Source organism: Euleptes europaea, chromosome 2, assembly GCF_029931775.1.
Source record: "Euleptes europaea isolate rEulEur1 chromosome 2, rEulEur1.hap1, whole genome shotgun sequence".
NCBI lineage: Eukaryota > Metazoa > Chordata > Lepidosauria > Squamata > Sphaerodactylidae > Euleptes > Euleptes europaea.
In genome coordinates this window covers 101,937,652-101,960,310 of record NC_079313.1, presented here as the reverse complement: position 1 = coordinate 101,960,310, position 22,659 = coordinate 101,937,652, and the positions used below count along the sequence as shown (strand labels likewise).

The following is a 22,659-nucleotide window of genomic DNA, read 5'->3' as shown; positions in this document are numbered from 1 at the left end:
TCCGAACCCAGGAACGTTTTTCATGGAGCGAAAAAAACGCGTAGCAACCACAAAGAACGGACCAACACAGGTTTGAGAATACGTGGAGTTGACAACGTTTTTCTGCTAAAACTCGAAGCGTTCATGAAAAATCAAAAATTTGAAGTGGGCCAAAACAAAGGCAAAACCGTGCCAAACCTCCGTGAAAAAATGACCTTAGTGTGTTTACAGGCCTTTCCCTGGACCAAAGTATTTACAACACAGAGAGCATCTCAGATGTGAGGCCTAAATCAAGGTGTTGCTTGAGTTGGTTCATAATGCAAACATGAAACTTACATTGGCCAGAACACTCATTCTATTGAGAATATCTACTTTCCACACTTTTGTTTCAATCCCTCATTAACAATAGTCGCATGTGGCATAAACAGCATGCAAGAGCCTCAAAGGTGCTTTTCTGGTGTCTTGGGTATGAGAGTGTGTTTGCGGATGGAGCTTTTCCGTTTGTGGCCAGCACATGCGTGGGTTGCTGCAAGGGTGGAGCAAAAGGGGGAAGTGTCAGGGCAGCCATCAACTCTGTGATAAGGAGTTTCCTGCATTGACTATTTGCACTATGCGGGCACATTTCCTGAAGCTCCAGGGCTCAGCTAGAAACAGAAAGGTGAGATGAGCCTGTTGACAGCGCTGGGTGAGTGAATTGGCAGAACCGAGACTCATGGGCAGCTGGGGTGGGGGAGATCTCAATATCTACTGGAAATGTAGAGACATAGGAAGGAGGATGTCCAATACAACACTGTTAGGTTGGGCAGAAGCATCATGTCTCTTCTGTAGAGTTCAGAAGGATTTGAAAGAAGGGGTATCTACTGTGTTCAGTGGGACTGTAACTTTCCTGAAACAAAAGTGCTGTGATTATAGCTTTATGGGTTCCATGAAGTTACCTTAGTGGTCCATGTGTCTGCTATCAGCTAGATTGTCATGGAGGGAGGAAGCTCTGTTGTGTGTGTAAGTCTGATGATGCAGCAAGATTGTTCCAACACCTACACAAAAGAATCTGTTCAGGAAACAGGAAGATCAGGGAGCTCTCAGTAAAGTGATTTGCTTTATGATCCGTAGGTGTTGGTCACACTCACTGACCTGTGTAGTATCTGCTCCCTGGTTACTCTGGACTCTCAGTACAGAGAATTTGCTGCTGATGCAGCATGGTCCTTGCCCAGCCAACATGCTCCAGAGTTCATAGTTCCACTCTGCTCCATGAGGAACTGAAAGGCGGAATGGACAAGTCTACTGTCACTAATCGGGAGGTGAAGAAACATGTGCGTCTGCAGGATAGGTAAGCCTATGGAGTTCCTGAGACTCCAGCTCCTTGTGTAGATTATTGCATCTAGAAGAAGCATGTGTCCTATGAGAAGAAGCCATTCCTTACATGCAATAACTGATGGAAATGGGTATATTGTTCAAAGGAAGTATTCATGCTGCTTCAGTAGGGACAAATGTGGCATAGTGATTAGATTTCTGGACAAAGATCAGGGAGACCCACATCAAAATTTCTACCCAGCCATGATGCTTACTGGGAGACTTGGGGCCAATCCACCTCTTTCAGCATAACCTACCTCACAAGATTTTTGTGATATTAAATGGGGAGGGGCACCATGTATGCTATTTATGGCATCCTAAACAACTTGGATGAAGGGCAGGATAAAAATCCAATAAATGACCAAGCTCTTTCCACAGGGATCTGGCAATATGCAACTGTGCTGCTCAGGACCAATGTATGGAAATTTTATTCCTCACAATATCAACCTATTCCTCACAATATGAACATAAAATTCTTCATTTTATCCTTACAGCAACAACCATGTGACATATGTTAGGCTAAGAGAGAGTGGTTGGCCGAAGGTTATCCAGCAACCTTCCATGGTAGACTGGGGATTCAAACTTGAGACTCTAATCCTACTCCAACCCTCTAACCGCTCCATCATACTACCTCTCAACTGTTTTACATATTCAAAGCCAGCTCTATTCTGTAAAGTTGACTCGCAATAATTGATTCCCTGGATTATGCCAGCTGTCCAGTCCCAGATATCTCATCAAACCTCCTGGAGAGCCAGTGGGGTACAATAGCTACAGTTCTGGATACAAATCTAAGAAACTGAGGTTCAAGATCTTGTTAATTTTTGGGTTTCACTGGATGGCCTCCCTTAAACAAGTCTCTATTTCGGGTTAGCCTAACCAACCTCACAGGGCTGCTGTGAGACTAAAATTCTACTATGAACTCCTAAGAGGATGAGTAGGATGGATATGTACCTAGTAAATACATTATTTCTAGCATTTTTTCAAACATATCCTTGTTCTTGTCCACTTTACTGCTGGCTAGGGTGGCAAACTGCCCAGGAGACAATGTCCTGTTCTTTTGATAGAGGTTTAATGTATGGAAATGGACAGTTTTCATGGCATGGAGGTAAAAAAACATCACCTGGTAAATACCATCACATTTTGTGATCTTTCGCCAGTGTATGAACACTTTTTTGTTTTCTTTGGGGTTTCCTCAGTGGTCCCTCCTTCCTATTTTAATTATCATGTTTATGTTTTTGAGTGTGTTTTAACTCTGGTTTGAATTGTTATAATGATGCTTTTAAAATTAGTTTTAATGGGTTTTAAGATGTGATTTCATTATGAATGTTTTAAATTTGTTAGCTGCCTTGGTGGCCCTTATGAGAGCAGAAAGGAGGGTTATAAATTTTGTACAATTTTTTTTAAAGCTTCTATTACATGGACAGGACATCTCCCCCCAACCCAAGACCAGTTAGGGACCAAAACATTTGCCTGCTGTTGCACAGAGGGAGGCATTGTAATTGGACACGGGGGGGGGGGGGGAACCAGATATTCTAAGTATGGTGGAAATAGTTTAGACACACATTCTCTTCCCTGAAAGTAAATCCCACGGAATGTAGCACATGTGCCATACTTTAAAGTGCCTACTTACTGCCACATGGAGGTTTGGCTCCAGGTTGGGTTTCTAACTGCAGCAGGGGTGGTGGTGGTGTCTGAGCTTCCACACAGACATCCTCCTCCATTAGTTCTCCTTCAGTGTCTGTCTTCATGCAAGAAGAAAACACCCAAAGGGGTTGCCATGTTGTCTTATATAAGAGTTGTGCAACTGGTGGATTCAAGTACCTGTTGTGAGTCTTTTCAGTAGTCTGCAGCAGCAAATCATCCCTCTCTGTGACACCAGTTGTGGTCTCCAGGCTGATAGTTTGCATATCTAGACTTATTTGCCTTTCAGAAGGGGTTCCAATGTGTCACTGGTGCTGGACATGAGTTCCTTGAGCAACACAGAACCGATTCTATCAGTCTCTACTCCAAGGGACGTCACAGTGCAGCTCCTGAAATCAGCGAGTCACATTCTTACTCAGGAGATGCTCCAGCAGAAGTGCTGGAGTCTAGATGAGCTTCAAGAGGAGTTTGCGGTAAGATGCTCAGAAGTGCTCCATCCTGATTTTTTAATTATTATTATCAGCGAAGTTTCTGCTGCCCAAAGCCCTGCTAGGCCCTTAAAGATTAGGGTTGCCAGGTCCCTCTTTGCCACCGGTGGGAGATTTTTGGGGTGGAGCCTGGGGAGGGCGGGGTTTGGGGAGGGACTTCAATGCCATAGACTCCAATTGCCAAAGCTGCCATTTTGCTCCAGGTGATCTGATCTCTATCGGCTGGAGATCAGTTGAATTAGCAGGAGATCTGCTACTACCTGGCAGTTGGCAACCCTACTTAAGGATACACCCTATACAACTGGTGGGAACAGCGACAGGACTTTGCTGTGGCTAGCAAAGGTCTCTAGAGGTTGAGTCAACCAGGACCTTACTATAAACCTGCTAGCATCCTGAGTAGCAAATATTTGATATAAAGACTCCTCTGTTCCTGCTATTCAGACCCGGAAGCAGGAAAGCTGACAGTGGAGATGTCCGTAGTGCTACCATTATCTTCGGTGGCTAATAACAGATTAATCTTCAGAGCAAGTTATCTGCCCGCCTTTCCTATAGTTTTGGCCATTTGTGTTTCAGTAATTCTTCCTTTACTCCTTAACAGAAAATCCCTTCAAACTTTGCCAGTTCAGAAGAGCTGGACATCCCAGGACGAGCAGCAAAGGACAGATACAAATCCATCCTGCCAAGTATGTTCCGCTTTGGTCCTCCTGGAGTATGGGAGTGGGAAAGGGTCTTACTGGATTTTATTTTGGGCCTCACTCGGGATTTGTGTCGTTGCTAGGGTTGTCAGGTCCCCCCTGGTCACTGGCAGGGATGGAGTGGTAGGGTTACCAGAACCAGGTTGGGAAACTGCTGGAGATTTGAGAGTGGAGCCTGGGGAGGTCAGGGACATCAGCAGGGTAATAATGCAATGTCCACCCTCCAAAGCATCCATTTTCTTCAGGGGAAATGATCTCTGGAGATAAACTGTAATTCCGGGGAATCCCCAGGTCCCACCTGGAGGCTGGCATCCCTATTTGTTGCATCATAGAGCTCATGCTCTGTGGAACCCTAGCAGATCCCTACTTGAGGCCCTCAAGGATAGTGAGTGATCCCCCTTCACATATGCACACTATATGTGTGGCATTATTTTAATTCAGTAGTTTCCAGCATCTGAAGCTGCCTTATATTGAATCAGGGAATTTGTCTGTCTAGTTCAGTGCTGTCTGCTCCAGTTGGCAGTGACTCCTCAGGGTCTCAGGATCTCAGCCTGAGATCCTCTAACTGGAGATGCCAGGAACTAAACCTGGGTCCTTCTGCATAGGATTGCCAATCTCAAGGTAAGCCTGGATGTCTCCTGGAATTACAGTTGATCTCCAGATGACAGAGACCAGTTCCCCTGAAGAATATGCCTGCTTTAGAGGGTAGAGTCTATGGCATTATATCTCAATGAGGTCCCTCCCACTACCCCTCCCTGGCTGGTTGGCCACAGGCAAATACCTTTGCCAGGGATGGAAGTAACTTAAATTTCTTATTGGCTGTCAGGAGGCTCAAAGCAGAAGATGGGGCATACCAGGTTAGGTACTTTCTTTCTGGTACTCTGGACCAGTCTGTTATATATTTTTCCACCCCTGTGCTTAATCTATCTCATCGGATTGTTGTGAGGAAAAAAATAGGCTAACTCAATGTATGATACACTGAACTATAAATTGAATTAATTCAAACCTTTCCCACACTTTAAGATAAGAATTGGGACTGAGCGGCTGCTGTTGTTGACATACTGCTGGACTAGAGATAGCAGTTCAATCCCTGCTTGCTGGCCTGAGCAGAGTAGAAAGCATAAATATCTTCATAAGGGTGCCTTTTTGCCTTATGACTTAAAATGAATGAAAATGCTAAAGCCTAGAGTGATAGGAGATGGAAAATGCTAAAGCCTAGAGTCAACAAGAGATGGATTGACTCAATAAAGGAAGCCACAGCCTTCAATTTGCAAGATCTGAGCAAGGCTGTCAAAGATAGGACATTTTGGAGGACTTTCATTCATAGGGTCGCCATGAGTCAGAAGCAACTTGATGGCACTTAACACACACACAGAGTGATAGGAACCTCGTGCAGAAGTCATCCTTGCTTCCTTCCATTTAATTGTTGTTTTTATGTCTGTGTTTTATTGTAGTGCTTGTGTTTTTTAACTTGGTTTTAATTGTTTGAATGATGTGTTTTTGTTTGGTTTTAATGGTATTTAAGATGTATTTTTATTATATATGTTTTTAATATGGTGGCCACCTTGGTGGCCCTCATGAGGGCAGAAAGGTCGGGTGTAAATTTTTAAAATAAATATAGTGATGTGGGAAGGGAAAATAACTACAGGCTTGTAGTGATGAATAAGCTTCCCAGCTGAGCTAGGGACATCTGCTTTATTGTGGGAGTGAGTATGCCATGTCCAAGGAGAAATAAGATAACTGCTCTGAGTTCTTGCTTCTGTGGGGACATATGCCGGTTCTGACAGGATTGTTTCAAAGCCAAATAGAAAGAGCCTGGCCAAAGAGGCAAAACCTCTGAGTGTAGGTGGAACGGGAAGTTAAAACAGCCATGGGGGAAAGCATCAGTGCAGCCCCGCATGTGCTCCTGATCCACAAATTATTAACCGATGGCAGAACATGACCAAATAAATACCTCTTACAAATCTAAACCATAGAATCATAGAGTTGGAAGGAACCACAAGGGTCATCTATTCCAACCCCCTGCACAATGCAGGAAATTCCAAACTACCAATACAAAACTGATTCTCAGGTTCCTCATGGTTGAAGGGCTCGTCTCCACAAAAGCAATGCTTATGAACTGTGCATGTTTATCTGGTTGTGCACCCCTTTCCTCTGCTTTTTCCCTCCATGCTTCTGGTGGCCATCCAAGCCAAGCAGTTCCAGGTTGTGTTGAAAGCAAAAAGTAGTAGAAGCAGTTTAGACAGCACGCTGGAGCAATTCAGAGGCAAAAGGAAGGAGAAGGAGGAGGAGGAGGAGAAGAAGAAGAGTTGGTTTTTATATGTTGACTTTCTCTGCCACTTAATGGAGAATCAAACTGGCTTACAATCACCTTCCCTTCCCCTCCCCACAACAGACACCCTGTGAGGTGGGTGAGGCTGAGAGAGTGTGACTAGCCCAAAGTCACCCAGCTGGCTTCATGTGTAGGAGTGGGGAAACAAATCCAATTCACCAGATTAGCCTCCGCAGCTCATGTGGAGGAGTGGGGAATCAAACCTGGTTCTCCAGGTCAGAGTCCACTGCTCCAAACCACCACTCTTAACCACTACACCATGCTGGTGAAGCACCCACCACCTTTGTCACAGAGCAATGGGGCCAGTTGTTTGGCTTTGATCTGGCCAGCCCAGGACACTTCAAGAGGAAACAGTTTCCATAACCTGCCCTCGTGACTAGGTCAAGGCCCAAGCCAGATCAGCTTTGGAGCAACCATCTACGGAGCCCACTTTGGAGCCTGCATAGGTTCCGCATACTCCAGGAGGAAACTGGAGATCTCCCACTATTACAACTGATCTCCAGGTGATAGAGATCAGTTCCCCTGGAGAAAATGGCTGCTTTGGAAATCGTGCTCTATGGCATTGAAGTCCCTCTGCTCTCCAAACCCCGCCCTCCTCATGCTCTACCCCCAAAGTCTCCAGGTAATTCCCAAACTGGAACTGGCAACCCTAGTTCCACAGGAAAAGGTGCATGTGTCTTTTTATTCTGCACCCACCAGGCTCCAAAATGTGGAGCCCATGGGGGTGGCACAGGAAGAGAATGCTTTTGGCAGCAAATCACATCAAGCTGGTGTAGCTAAGCCAAGGATAAACAGCCCCAGGCTGCACTGCAACAAATGACATGTGAGCCTATAGCTCATTAACAGAAGTATAGTGTCCAGATCACGCGAAGTGATGGTATCGCTTTGCTCTGATTAGACCTCACCTAGAGTATTGTGTTCACTTTTGGGCACCACAATTTAAGAAGGATGTAGACAAGCTGGAACGTGTCCAGAGGAGGGCAACAAAGATGGTGAGGGGTCTGGAGACCAAATCCTATGAGGAAAGGTTGAAGGAGCTGGGTATGTTTAGCCTGAAGAGGAGAAGACTGAGAAGGGATATGATAACCATCTTCAAGTACTTGAAGGGCTGTCATATAGAGGATGGTGCCGAGTTGTTTTAAGAGTTTCCATCTAGACATTAGGAAGAATTTTTTAATAGTTAGAGCAGGTCCTCAGTGGAACAGGCTTCTTTGGGAGGTGGTAAGTGCTCCTTCCCTGGAGTTTATTAAGCAGAGGCTAGATGGCCAACTATCTTCAATGCTGATTCTATGACCTTAGGCAGTTCAAGAGAGGGACGGCATCTTGGGCAACTTCTGGAAATGGAGTGGGGGTCACTGGGGGTGTGTGGGGGAGGTAGTCGTGAATTTTCTGCATTGTGCAGGGGGTTGGACTAGATGATCCTGGTGGTCCCTTCCAACTCTATGATTATATGATTACTCACATGTTGTAGAAAAGCAGCAACAGCAGCTTAGGCCTACTGGGAATATTCACAGTGAGGTAAATGGTCAGTCTTCCCCTATCCATGAGATAATAAAGCGTGTTGCAGAGGTGAATACTGGGAGAAGCAGTCCTGCAGCTATATGGGTAATGAAGGACTTTATCTGCACCTTGAATTGAACTAAATGGAGTAATTGTAGAATAGGTGTAATATGCTCATTCTGCTTAGCCCCTGATGGAAGTTGAGTTGTGGCATTCTGTATGAGCTGGTACAGCTGAAGCTTCTAAATTGTCTTTAAGGGCAGTCCCATGTAAAGTGCATTACAACAGTCTATCCTCGAGGTTACTGTGGCATGGATCCACATAGCAAAATTGGCTTGGTTAATGTAGGGAGCCGTCCTCCCTGCTAAACAGAGATGCAAATGGACACATCTAACTGAACTATCCCTCTAGATCCCCAGAGTCGTGTCTGCCTCAAGAGTGCTGACAGCCAAGAAGAGGAGAGCTACATAAATGCAAACTACATCCGGGTGAGCTGGGTGTCATCTGGACATGAGAATTCTTCAGGTGCAAGCCGGAGCTTGTCTTTCTCATGGCTGTTTCTCTCTCTTCTTCCAGGGTTATGAGGGGCAGGAGAAAGCCTACATTGCCACTCAGGGGCCCATGCTAAATACAGTCAATGATTTCTGGACAATGGTGTGGCAGGAACAGGTTCCTGTTATAGTTATGCTCACCAAACTCAAAGAAGAGAAAGAGGTATCTTTGAAGTGGGCCTGTAGGCTTCTTTCGATCTGCTATCTCTGATCATTAACTACTTATCCTGTGGGCAAGTAATAGGGGGAACTGGGTGGTTGTTTTTTAGAAAGCCTGGGCAATGAGCAAGATTAATTTGCCTACACGGTCAACTAATATCAGGAAATGTGCAATGAATAGTTCTGTTTCCTCTGAGGACATTTATATATTATTGTGTACCAGCAGCAGCAAGGAAATAATATTGGCTATATTTTTTAAGTCCTTTCTACTTTTGAGAATTATGAAAAGTCCAATAGCTACGCTACGGGGTTTCGTTTCCTTTGGCTAAGAGAGTACTGGAAATGTATGGTGCTGTTATTGGTAAATATACAAACCGAAACTATTGAAAGCAACAGGCTCTGAAAGCAGGTTGCAAAATTGTCGGTCCTAACGGCACAGGCCCGCTTCCTCAAGAAGGTGCCGCTCCAGTTACACTCCAGGTAAAAACTCCATCCCTGCTTCTGACCAAATTTTAGAAAAACTGCAATTCTCTTCTATTCCACTGCACCCCTTTCCCTACACATCTCGGGTTGTATGCTCCACTCTGCAGATAAATTGCCTCATTCAGGAGAATTCATCTTTAAAAGGTGAACTGACTATTAGCAAGGAATCAGCTCAACAAAGGATGGTCACCCAGTAGCTGTAATTTGGCCATCAACAAAAGTTCATTTATTTTCTTTTATATGATCATTATTTCATAAATATTCTCTTTCAATCATAAACAATAAAATAAAAATATGAGCAGTGGCTTTGACTGGCTATAAGGTGAAAAAGAATACTTAAGCTCCCCACCCACCCACCCCTGGCTACTAGCTGTCTTTCTTTTCTTTTTTGTAGGTAATTTTTTAAATTAATATTACAATATACAGATTACAGTTAATGAGTTTAACATCTATGTATAGAAATTATCATTTACATTTCTAACAATTCACTTCTAAACTTGCAGCCTGTTCCTGAGGCTGGGGGCCAAATCCCCTTAGAAGGCAGCGCGACCCCTACACCAGAGTCCGTGCAACTTGTGCCATGCAAACTGGCATGGATGCCAGCGTGGGGCCACTTACCCTGGTCCCCTGGACTGCGGCAGCAGTGCGGCCCTCGGATACTGGCGTGCCCCCCCCCACCAGCGTTCTCCCGGGGGCCGGGAGGCATTCCCAGGGCATTCCCAAGGGCGGAGCTGCCTTTAGGCAGCTTCCAAACCCCTTTTGCCCCGGGAACGCCTCCCAGGATGCTAGCTGTCCTGCCATGACACCATATTCAGCTAATTTATTCTTCCATTCGTTTAGACTTGGGCATTTATCTGCTTTCCATTTTGCTGCAAATGTCATTCTTGCCATCATCACCATATTTTTGAATAGTTCATTATATATTTCAGCATGTTACTTGGTAATATATTTAATAACATAACCAACTTAATTTTAAAAATCTTTTACATTTCATCATGAATCTCTATCCAGTATTTCTTGCTTTCTTGTATGACCACCAAATATGATAGAAGGATACATCCATCTTTTGACATTTCCCACAGTTTGCACTATAGTTACTATTAGTTTTTGCTATATCTTTGGGTGAAATATGACATCTGTAGAACATTTATACCAACTCTCTCTTAATGTTTGACATTCTGTAAATTTAATTTCTTTAGTCCTTAGATCCTCCCATAGCTTTATGAGTATGTTTCCTCCAAAATTTTGCATCCATTTTATCATACATTTTCCTGCTCTGTTTCAGTATCATATTGCAATAGGATTTTATACATTTTTCCTAACAAATTTGTAGTTATGAATTATTCAAAGTCTGTCTTTCTTCTTAGTTGACCTCCCTCTGCACCTATATAATCCCTTAGTCGTGTCACCATTTGGTGGTATATACTCTTTGTCATTTTTTATTCCACAGATCCTCTTATCTTTCCTAATTTTGGTAGCTAATATATCCATTCCTAGAATAAATAATATAGGTGATACTGGGCAGCCTTGCTGTGTTCCTTTTGCTATCCCAATTTTCTCTGTCATTTTCCTATTTATTAGAATTTTTCTTGCTTAGTATAAATACTTTGCATCCAATTCAAAAATTATGTTCCACAGTTCCTGATTTTTTTAAAAAAAATTATTATTTTTAAAATAAAATATAAACAATTGCACATACATCACACGCTCTTCATACATCATTTCTGCAACAAGATCTTCCTCCAATATACAACAGAGCGGTTCTAATACATTTTCCATCTAATGATATTATTTCAATCTACACAAACATTTGCTTCTATAATTAAGTAGATATATAAGCAATTATTCTCTGGCCTTTATTTTATCTCAGTTATTTATCTTAATTTTGATTATAATTAGCTTAAAATCTAGATACTGGCGTTTACACACAGTTCCTGTTTTGAAGCACTGTCATAAGGACTGATAGTTTTCAATTAATTCATTAATGTGTGATAGATCTAGCTGGTCAGGTGAGAAGCAGAAAGTAATTAATTAGGTTGAAAACAAAGGAACAAAAGGAAAAGTGCAGGAAGCAGAGCCTTTGCTGATGGAGACTCACTTCTGAATAGACATACAATCTTTGGGAAAAATATAATGCTATCGTACCACGTGGAGCCACACATTCAATTATATTTCCAGCTGACTGTGGAAGAGTAATCCTTGAGTGCTGCAAAACAACCCCCATGTGGATCCAACCTAAGCTTCGATGATACATTCACTCTTCTAGAAAGCAAATGAATCTCTGTAAACTATGGGTTACTAAGATTTAAACTATTGTGAGAACTGGGTCAATTGTTTACACTCTAGCCTTTTTTCCTTATAGGATAACAGCTTTAATATTCCAGGAGGCACTGGATGCAGTACAAAGGGAGTGTAAATGGCTAAGCCCAAGGCATCAACATTGCTTCCAGTATTTTCTCGAGCTCCCTTTCTCCCACAAATCTGAAGGAATATTCTGTTACAAAGAATGCCAGGACTTTCTGGGTACCGCTGCCTTATCTAATTTGGTATTTTCTGTGTACTCACCCATGTGTAGTACACCTGTTCTTTGCTTATGTCATGCCATGCTCTGGATTGTGCAGGTGGCTCTGGAAGGACCGAGCCTGATGGATGAATGGCTTTGCTCCTTTTGTGTTATTCTAGGATTCTGGCTTAGCCACTTATGCTGCTGCTTCCTCTTGTGGGGATCTGTGTTTTTTGCTTTCAGAAATGTATCTGTTACTGGCCTGAAACAGAGGCAGCCTATGGGCCATTCACGATCCGTGTGCAAGGCACGTGCGAGTGTGATGAATACACCATCCGAGAGATTGGCCTGCAGGTAGTGCTACTGACTCAGGAGGGCTGGGGAGAGGAGGGCTATGATGTGAATTATATTTCTTTAAGCAGAAATTCTCTGCTACTATGAGTTCATATCCTCCCAGTAAGTACGCAATCGATAGAAGGAAAACACAGTCCAAGGTGTTGCTGATACAAAAATCCCCAGGCTCAGAGTAACAGAAGTTCATCGGCGTGGCTTCTGTGCAGTCCCACATGGGTACTGCGCACGCGCAGGCCAGCCGCGGAGATCTTCTGGAAAGCTCTAGAATCTCGGCTCGCTCGCTTCCTCCCTCCCCCCCCCCGGGATCCTTCCCGCCTTTCTGGTCATGTGATGGGGGAGGAGCGAGCGGCCGCCCCTCCAGTTCTTTCTTCGCCGCCGCGGGGTTAGGACGTTCGATAGGTTAGCTCTGCATTTCTTGAGTCGTCACGGCCTAATAATGATGGCGCTTTTCAAGAAATGTTCATCTTGCGGCTGTAAAATGTCGCAGTTGGATGATCACGATCAATGTATCTACTGTTTAGGGGAAACCCATAACTCTGCGTCCTGCAAGCATTGCAGGTCGCTCTCTCATCGGTCCCGCCAGGATAGAGAGATGAAGTTGAAGGCTCACTTATATGAGCAATCTCTCTTCCCCATGCTGGCGGCTTCTTCCAAGGGTTCCCCTTCTCCATCTTTTAAAAAGAAAAAGAAGTCAGAGTCCCGGGACTCGGCTGAGCCTTCGATCTCTGGGTCCAGGAAGGATTCCAGAAAACCGGCAGAGAGTGGGGTGACGACCCAGGACTCGTCTAAGACCAAAAAGGACTCTGCTTCCAAGAAGTCGACATCAAAGAAGAGGTCGGTACCAGACCTCCCAACCACCCGCTCGACTGGATCGGTACCGAGAAGTGCCACCACGTCCAGGGCAGGCTCGGCACCGAAGACAGGATCGGTACCGAGGGAAGCAGGCCCAATCTCCCCTTCGGCAGCGGGAGCGCCGGGAGCTGCACCTCTCCAGGGACTCGACATCGGGGACCGCCAACTCCGCTCCCCGAAATCTGTGGAGACCCGCCGGTCTGTTTCTTCGTCCAAGGGACGCCGTAGCCGTGCCCCCTCCAGGAGCAAGGAGTCCCTGACCAGACGAAGTTCCATCTCTCCCAAGAGGAAGAGATCTCCCTGCGAGAGACAAGCCTCCTTCTCGCCGTCGGACCATGATGTCATTGTCATCCCGGACTTTCAGTCTGACTCGGAGCTCCGGTCGCGTCACTCAGCTGACTCCCATCGTAGCGGCTGCTACCATGCGCGCCGATCCTGGGATCAGAGGAGGAGCTGTTCCTGCTGCCGCTCCCCGCCGCCTAAGCAGAGAGGGACACGACTGCGGAGTTCGCCTCGGCACCGAGACTCACCAAGCCCGGAGCGTCGGCACCGAGCCCGCTCGTCACCGAGGAGCGACGACCGGCACCATAGTTCTCACTCCTCGGAACATAGAGACGAACGACGGTACCGAAGCCCAAGGGCACATCATCACTCGACGTCGAGAGGTCGCTCCAGGTCCCGGGATCGGGCTGCGCGCCCTTCGACGTCGAAAGCCTCTAAGGACATTTCCCCTCTGCCGAGGCAGGTTTATCATCACGACTCGGCTGATTCTGATGATGACTCTAGGGCTTCCCATATGGGTTCAGAGACTTCCTCTTGGCCGTCTCCTGACGATGTTGTAGGGGACCCATTCCCCGTTTCCCCATCTGAGGATATTAGGGGTTACAATGAACAACTAGCCCGGATGGCCAAGGCTCTGGGGCTTAAGGTGAATCCCACACAATCTAGGGAAGAGGACCCGATTATGGATGTCCTTTATACCCCGGACGCTGAACCCATCGCCGTCCCTATGGTTAAGGGTATTAGAGGGGTTGCCCTTACTAACTGGGCCAAACCAGCATCATACCCACTAATCCCCAGAAAGGTGGACAATCTCTACCGTGTCCAAGAAGGGGAATTTCCTTGCTTGTATCAGCACCCCCAGAGTAGCTCTCTGGTCGCTGACACCCTACCAGCTAGAGGAAGAGCAGGGTCCCACTCGTCTCCCTCCGACAAAGAGGGTAGAAAGTTAGACTTATTGGGCCGACGGTTATATTCGGCGGGGTCTTTGGGCCTACGGGTAGCTAATCATAATGCACTGATGGGACGCTACCAGATGCTCTTGTGGGAGCATGTCACTGACCTTTTCCCAGAGGTGACGGAGGAAAAAATTAAAGTAGCCAAGGCCATGCAAGCGGAGGGCTATAAGTTAGGCTGCCACCAATTGTATGCAGCTCGGCATGCGGCAGACGCCGCCAGTAAAGTCTTGGCATCTAGCATAGCATTACGCCGCTTTGCTTGGCTGCGCTCCTCTAATTTGCCCCAAGAAGCAAAGAGCAGGTTGGAAGACATGCCGTTTGATGAAAGGGCACTTTTCAATCAGGCCTCTGATGAGTACTTACATAAGTACAAGAAGGATAGAGCGGTTGCAAAATCGCTAGGGATTACAGCCCCTGCGTCATCGGGTTCCTCCTTCCGTCAGAGGTATAAACCTAGACAAAACCCCCCTTTCTACAACAGGGGTTATCGGTTTGCCCCATATCAATATGCTAACCAGAATAGGCAGACCTTTCCTGCCACTGAACAGCGTCGTTTCCCTTCCAGGGCACGGGGCAAAAGGGGTGACAGATCCCCTCAAAATAGATCCAACCCTAAGAAGGGACCTCAATGACTGACCGCCCATGTTCCGGAGCCATTGCCCTTACGTTTTCTGAATAGGCTGACTGGTTTTTACACTGAATGGTGTTCTATTTCTTCTGATAAGTGGGTGTTATCCATAATAAAAGATGGTTATTTTTTGGAATGGCTTACTCGTCCTCCTTCTTCGTATCCACCACTACGGGCGGTTCAAGCCCCCCAGGTACTGAGGGAAGAGGTAACCCAATTACTCCATAAAGGAGCCATTAGCCAGATCCCACCAGACCAGTGGGGGAAAGGATTTTATTCCTCCTATTTCCTCATAGACAAAAAGGGTGGTGGTAAGAGACCCATTCTGGATCTACGTGACCTAAATAAGTTTATCCGGGTTCGATCATTCCGGATGGTGTCGGTCCAAGAAGTAGGGACACTGTTGTCCCAAGGAGTGTTCTTCGCGGTATTAGACCTGAAGGATGCCTATTTTCACGTGGCTATCCACGAATCGTGCAGGAAGTACCTTCGATTCTCCTGCGAGGATGCTCATTTTCAATTTAACGTCCTTCCATTTGGTCTCGCTACCGCTCCCAGAGTGTTTACTAAATGTGTAGGGGAGGTGATTGCTCATCTAGCGTTATCTGGCATCATCATCTTTCCTTACTTAGATGACTGGTTGGTGGTGGGTTCCTCCCCCAACGAGGTTAGGGACAATGTAGCCCAGATTCTGCAACTTCTACATAAGTTGGGATTAATTGTTAATGATATGAAATCTAGGCTAGAACCCTCTCAAACCGTGGAGTTCATTGGAGCCGTATTGGACTCTCAACAGGCTAGGCTGTTTCCCCCCATTCAGAGAGTGAGGGCAATCCAGTCCATGGTGGAAGCCTTTCAACGCACCAGATTCCAAAGGGCAATCAGGATACAGAAATTGCTTGGGTTAATGGCATCCACCACCGCCGTGGTTCCCGTCGCACGGTTGCGTATGAGACCGCTCCAGTTGTGGTTTTTGCAACACTTTAGGACGAACATAGACAGCCAGATGAGGATGCTTTCCATCCCCAGGACAGTAATTAGATCTCTTGCATGGTGGGGTAAGGAGAGTAATCTTTTGATGGGGATCCCTTTTGGGGTCCCATCCCATGATACCCAGTTATTTACGGATGCCTCCCTAGAGGGATGGGGTGCACACTGTGGACAGCTCCATACTAAGGGCAGATAGTCTCCAGATGAGAAGCAATTTCATATAAACCTGCTGGAGCTCAGGGCTGTAAGATATGCTCTGGTTTCTTTCGCAGGGTCAATACAAGGACAGCGGATCCAGGTGGCTACAGACAACGTGACTGCCATGTACTATATAAACAAGCAGGGTGGCACAGGATCACGCCTTCTCTGCGAAGAAGCCATGCTCATTTGGGAGTGGGCAATTCAGCATGGCGTCTCGCTAAAGGCGATTCACATCGCGGGGCAGTCGAACATAGTTGCCGATGCTCTCAGCAGAGATGCGGACAGGCAACACGAGTGGTCTCTAAACGATCGTATTCTGACACAGGTTATGGACCGTTGGGGTATCCCCTCGGTCGACTTGTTCGCTTCAAGGGAAAACGCAAAGTGCCCCAATTTTTGTTCTTGGGCGGCGTGGGATCCTTGCTCGATGGGAGATGCGTTCCAGATCCCATGGAAGGGCAGCCTGATGTATGCGTTCCCCCCAATCCCTCTAGTTCACAGGGTGGTGGGGAAAATTATGGCAGAAGGGGCACAGGTAATCCTGATTGCTCCATTCTGGCCGAAAAGGCCATGGTTCCCGATGCTGTGGAGGTTGGCCCGGGGACGGTTTTGGGAGCGCCCTGTCACACCGGATCTGATTTCCATACGGAATGTGTGGCATCACGATCCGGCGTCACTCCATCTGATGGCCTGGCTCACGGGTTAAGTGGGGAGATCCCCAGTAGGGTCACTGAGATTTTGGTAGCGGCCAGGAAACCTTCCACTAGGCGTTCTTACACTAGTAAATGGCGAGATTTTGAATCGTGGGCATTAGACAGACAGCTTGATCCCACTTCCTGCCCATTGCCCCAAGTTTTGGAATATCTATTGGCCCTTAAAGAAAGGGGTTTGGCGAACTCGTCAGTGAAGGTTCACCTGGCAGCTATCTCAGCTTTACATGGGGGGGTTGGCACTCGGTCTCTGTTCTCCCACCCTCTGTGCAAAAAGTTCCTGAGGGGCCTTAATAATGTTTTCCCTCCGGTAAAGCCGCCCTTACCTCAGTGGAATCTCACCAGGGTTCTATCTCAGTTAATGCTCAAACCGTTTGAGCCTTTAGTTTCCTGTCCCCTGTATTATCTTAGTTACAAGGTGGCATTTTTAGTAGCCATCACGTCGGCTAGGAGGGTCAGTGATATGTCAGCCCTGCGACATGACCCCCCATTTCTGAAGGTGCATAGTGATAGGGTAGTCCTCTGCACCAGTTTAGAGTTTCTTCCCAAGGTGGTATCCAAATTTCACATGTCTCAGGACATAGTGTTGCCTACCTTTTCCCCCGACCCCAGTTCGGAAGAAGAAAGGCGCCTGCACACATTGGATGTTAGACGGGCTCTGTTGTTTTATTTACATAGAACCAAACAGTTTCGACAGGATAATAGTTTGTTTGTATGTTTTTTTGGCCCAAAGAAGGGCTACAGGGCATCGGCTCAGACTATCGCCCGATGGGTGACCAAGGCCATTTCTATTGCCTATCAAATGGCAGGTAAGGACTGTCCTCTTGGTTTGAAGGCACATTCCACGAGGTCGGTAGCAGCGTCGGCTGCATTCAGAGGCGCTGCCAGTTTGCCAGACATTTGTAGAGCGGCGACGTGGTCTCATCCGGCCACTTTTGTACGCCACTATTCTATGGATGTTGGTGCCCGCTGCGACTCAGCTGTGGGTACGGCAGTCTTGAACACAGTGCTGTAGGGGGTTAATAAAGATTGAAGTGAGTTTGCAACCTTACTCCCGCCTCCTGTATTTCTTAGCGTGCTATTCTCCCATGTGGGACTGCACAGAAGCCACACCGATGAAAAACAGTGTTGCTTAGCTGTAACTGTTGTTCATCTAGTGGTCTTCTGTGCAGGCACACATCCCTCCCTCCGTCCCCGCTGTGGGTTGCTTTCTTACAGGGCAATTCCGCGGCGGCGAAGCGGAGAACTGGAGGGGCGGCCGCTCGCTCCTCCCCCATCACATGACCAGAAAGGCGGGAAGGATCCCGGGGGGGGAGGGAGGAAGCGAGCGAGCCGAGATTCTAGAGCTTTCCAGAAGATCTCCGCGGCTGGCCTGCGCGTGCGCAGTACCCATGTGTGCCTGCACAGAAGACCACTAGATGAACAACAGTTACAGGTAAGCAACACTGTTTATACCGTTGATTGTGTATATGAGCAAATGGAATGAGAAGATTGTTCTTCAGAAGCCTTGGCAATTTCAGTGAAAACTCCTGCAAAAGGGGCTTTTTTGATTTCTGAATCATTAAGAAAAAAAATATGATTCAGCTTTATGATTTGATCCATAATTGTTTTTTACTTCATTTTATGAGGTGGAAATTATCTTAATTCTTTTTGTGCTTTTTCCCATTGTTAATATCCATAAACTTCTTTTGGGGGCAAAAAAGGCAGAATAAAACAAATTAGAAATAACATCCTTTCAATCTTATGATGATTCACAGCTCAAAGATGAATGCCGCGTAATGAAGCACATCGTATTCTCATCCTGGCCAGACCAGAAAACCCCAGAATCAGTCAAGACTTTCTTGAACTTAGTTTTGGAGGTGGAAAAAATTCTGCAGGCTTCAGAGAGGACAGGACCAGTTGTTGTGCACTGTAGGTAAGAATATTTTTCCATTATACTGCAGTGGTGGAAATAGTTCGATACTACAGTAGCCTTGGCTTGAACATACTGTGGGTCAGTGATCAGGGGAATAGGCTATTGAAGTTGTCTGCACTATGGCCTGTTGGCTGACAGTACACAGAAAACTTCCCTTTCCCATCATCAAGACTTCATTTGGGCTGGGGCTTATCAACTTTTTTTTTTTTTTTTTTTTTTTGCAGCACAACCTCTTTGCAATCTCAGGGCTCAGGGCTCAGAACATGTGGCCTGGGTTGTTGTTATTCAGTTATTTATACTCTGCTTTTCTTCATAGTGGGGAACCAAAGTGGCTTTCAACATCATTCTCTCCACTCCCATTTTATCCTCACAATAACAACCCTGTGAGGTAAATTAGGCTGAGAAAGACTGGGCCAATGTCACCCATGGCAGAGCTTCTGTGGCAGAGCAGAGATTCAAACCTGGGACTCCCACGTCGTAGTCTGTAGCTTGAACCAATACACTGCACTGGATCTTAATCTTAATCTGGATTTTTTTCCAGATGATGTTATTCCGAGTCTATCTTTCTAATAAAATGGATGGAGTGTTATCTAAATTTAATGAAACAAATCCACCACTTGTTGATTTTGGGCCCCAGAATGTGCACATTAACCGAGGCAAGGAAGTCCCTAAATTTTGCTAAATCCATCAGCATGGTGACTGTAGCTTCTATAAAATCTGTTAGAGACTATTACATTAAAATCTGTTTGAGACTATGGTTTCCCCTCAGTACCAACACTGGGGAGTAGAATAGGAAGAAACAGCACTTGGAGTTAAATAAAAATTAGCCTATTGCAAACAGTAGGGGAGACACCGGATTTGGATATAATTTCCCATCGAGCAGCCAGCCATTTTCTCTCCCTTTACTACACCTCTATCGTTGCTTCTTGCTCATGATTGCCCTGAAACGTGACAGATTCTAATTTAAGAGTCCAGGATTTGAGAGCTATGTATCTTCCTTCCCATACAGGGAAGGTAGAACTACAAGTTATAAAGACCATGGGGCTGCCAGCATACATAGCAGTCCTGGGTTGAGTACCTCCCCTCCGTAATATCTAATTCATGACTTTACATAACTATGATACATATTCCTCTTCCAACTCCCCCTAATGCCCAACTCCATCTTGTTGGTTAGTGCTGAGTGGGCAAATGCACATCATAATGAATTGGTACAGGCCAATTGTCTCTTCTGTTGCTCTGTTTCTGGCACATACTTTGGATGTTTAACCCACTCCAGGTAGACATGAGTTTCCTAAGGAAGCCTCCTGGCAGGTTCCTGTGTTGTGGCCTATTAAAGTGCAGGGCAACATATGAAGCTAGGGTTGCCAACCTAGCTGAAGATCTCCTGCTATTACAACTGGTCTCCAGCCGGTAAGAGATCAGTTCACCTGGAGAAAATGGCTGCTTTGATAATTGGACTCCATGACATCGAAGTCCCTCCCCTTCTCAAGCCCCACCTTCCTCAGGCTCCGCCCCAAAAACCTCCCGCCGGTGACGAAGAGGGACCTGGCAGCCCTAAATGAAGCAGATTAAGGATTATCAGATGAGCCATCTCCATATAGATCCGACCAAACTGAAACATTCGTTCACTGATCATTTGCCAAGTCCTTTTTCTTATAAGGGGTTTGGGTGCAAGATTTATAGTCATGAGTCTCTACAGACCTCTGTATAAGAAAAACAGCATTCATACATAGTAAGGGTAAATGGTTCCGCTCCCTCTCCTGATATTCAGAACCTTTTGAATCCCAAAATCTTCAGTGACACTCAGTGTAGTCTGATGTGGTCTTGGTGTTTGTTTTTCAGTGCAGGAATTGGTCGGACAGGCTGCTTTATTGCTACCCAGATTGGATGCCAGCAGCTGAAGGACAAAGGAACAGTGGACATTTTGAGCATAGTATGCCAGCTACGCATAGACAGGTGGGTATTAAGTGGCCGCCAGTACTGTCCACCTTGTCATCGTATGTAAATTTGGAGCAGAAAAGAGCTCCAAAGCAGAGTGGGATTGAGGGATAACACTCCCCAGGCTTCACCCCCAAATCTCAAGGAACATCCCAACCTGAAATCGGCAACCCTATGAGGAGCAGATTTCTTTTATGTGAATTCAGGTAAAGCAGCACACTGACACAAAACAACAACAACTAAAGAGCAAGGAAATTAATAGCTGGAGAAAGTGTGATGGTTTTTTACTATATATAACCTACAGCAGAACTGAGCAATCACAGTATGCCTTGTGGGATATAACGCAAAGGAAATCTCAATTTCTTCGCTCAGTCCAACTGTCTTTAAATTGGTTTCCAGTGGTTTCCAGGCTTTGTTCTGGGAAACCCTGAAGTTTTCTTGAAAGCATTCTCAAGGAGAACATCAGTATTTAATCTATCCGTTCATTTATGCTAACATTTCTATTCTGGCAAAAACACCCACCAAGCAGGCTCTTGTAGCAGTCAACAATAAAGTTGAACTACAACAATAATATAAAACAGCATAAGAAAATCATCGCCAAACATCAAACCTTTCAAAAGTGGCAGAAAAACACACTTATACATTTAAAAAGACCACTGATTTGGCAAGCATGCCCTATGCTGTCAGGAACAATACATCCAAATAGGGTTGCTAACTAGGTTGGGAAATTCCTAGAGATTTGGGGGTGGAACTTGGGGAGCATGGGGTTTGGGTAGTGGAAGGAGCTTGGTTGGGTATCATGCCGTACAGTCCACCCTCCAAACCAGCCATTTTCTCCAGAGGAACTGATCTCTGTTGTCTGGAAATCAGATGTAATTCCAGTAGATCTCCAGGCCCCACCTGGGGCTTGGCAACCCTACATCCAAATCTTCATTTGGTTCTCTGTCCTATTTCCCACAGCGCTCCTCAATTCTGCCATTTCTCCTCTGTTCCCTCTGTGAACCTCCCATTGCATCTGCTAGTCATATTTCATTTTCCCAGCATTACAACCTGGCTCCCACTCTGGCTGTTCCAAGCCATGCAGTGGCCATTTATGCTTGGTAATTAGCAGCGTGTTCCAGGCTGAAGTGCCCCGCAGCTTTTTTTGAGTTTTGCATGCTGAACCGTCATTCAGGAAGTGACTGCGAAGCCGTCGCACACCGACTTCGCATTTCTTAAGAGCCCCGTTAACGCGACCTTTTGTGTTTGCTCCGCCCTCGCCACGAACACCCGTTAGCTATGCAAACGGAGGTTGCTAATGGAAGGAACAAAGGAGCAGGTGAGTGGGGGATGGAATTTCTCCTTTTGCGGTGGGACCGTGAATAAGCATTTTAAAGCTCTCATTTAAAAAAACAGCTTTGAGCCAGCATAAAAATTGACCCTGCATAATTGTCCAGTGTCTTCTCTAGCTACTTGCCCATCCCTGGTCCACATCCATGGACAATGCCTACAGTGAGGCCTCAATGATTATACAGCTGCTACCACCATCTCCTCCTTTTGCTGTTCTTTTAGTTCATAGGTAAGCTGAAGGCTTTGGTTCATTTGCCTGAGCAGTTTGTAAGCCCCACGTAGTTCTCCAGCGATACCCCTGCCATTAACCTTGCATGCAGTAAATGGCTCAAAATGCCCATTGTCGGACTCAGTGGTACAACACATGCATTGCATTGCAGAACATTCTGGTTCTGTCCCTGACATCGCCACTTACAGGTCTGAGATAGCAGATATCGGGAAACACCTTTCCCTGACTGCCCAGAAGAGCCACTCTCAAATCAGAGGGGACATTACTGAACTAGATGGTATAAAGGCAGCTTCCTCTCATTATTGTTCGCAATATGAAATTGTTGTAGCTCCTTATGACTGTAGGATTAAATAAGTTCTCTTTGCATTGCAGAGGTGGAATGATACAAACTAGTGAACAATACCAGTTCCTCCATCATACACTGGCCACATATGCCTCGCAGCTTCATTAGCAGACTGACAGTGTTAGCGTGGAAATTAGCTGCTACTTGACACTCACATTGATGGACCATTTTCCTGACTCTACAAGGCCAACAACAGTCACACCCAGAGAAGTAGAATGTATATTTAAATCCCCTAGGGTGTAAACTAGTCA

The 22,659-nt window shown here is 45.9% G+C and overlaps 1 protein-coding gene across 1 annotated transcript; it reads left to right on the top strand.

Annotated features, from left to right (window-relative positions):
• Positions 1 to 1,175: 1,175 nt before the first annotated feature.
• PTPN7 (protein tyrosine phosphatase non-receptor type 7) lies at positions 1,176 to 22,516 on the top strand. The gene is made up of 9 exons (XM_056845023.1): positions 1,176 to 1,306; positions 3,260 to 3,443; positions 4,057 to 4,141; positions 8,397 to 8,473; positions 8,562 to 8,699; positions 11,925 to 12,035; positions 18,412 to 18,569; positions 20,412 to 20,525; positions 22,438 to 22,516. The coding sequence occupies exons 1-9, from the start codon at positions 1,176 to 1,178 to the stop codon at positions 22,514 to 22,516; spliced, it is 1,077 nt and encodes a 358-aa protein (XP_056701001.1).
• Positions 22,517 to 22,659: the final 143 nt, after the last annotated feature.

Excerpts from the sequence above, each read along its gene's own strand:
- PTPN7 (XM_056845023.1), top strand. The coding sequence starts at position 1,176 with ATGGTCCTTGCCCAGCCAACATGCTCCAGAGTTCATAGTTCCACTCTG. Across the intron at positions 8,474-8,561 it reads TAAATGCAAACTACATCCGG|GGTTATGAGGGGCAGGAGAA; the intron begins GTGAGCTGGGTG and ends CTCTTCTTCCAG. Across the intron at positions 12,036-18,411 it reads TCCGAGAGATTGGCCTGCAG|CTCAAAGATGAATGCCGCGT; the intron begins GTAGTGCTACTG and ends GATGATTCACAG.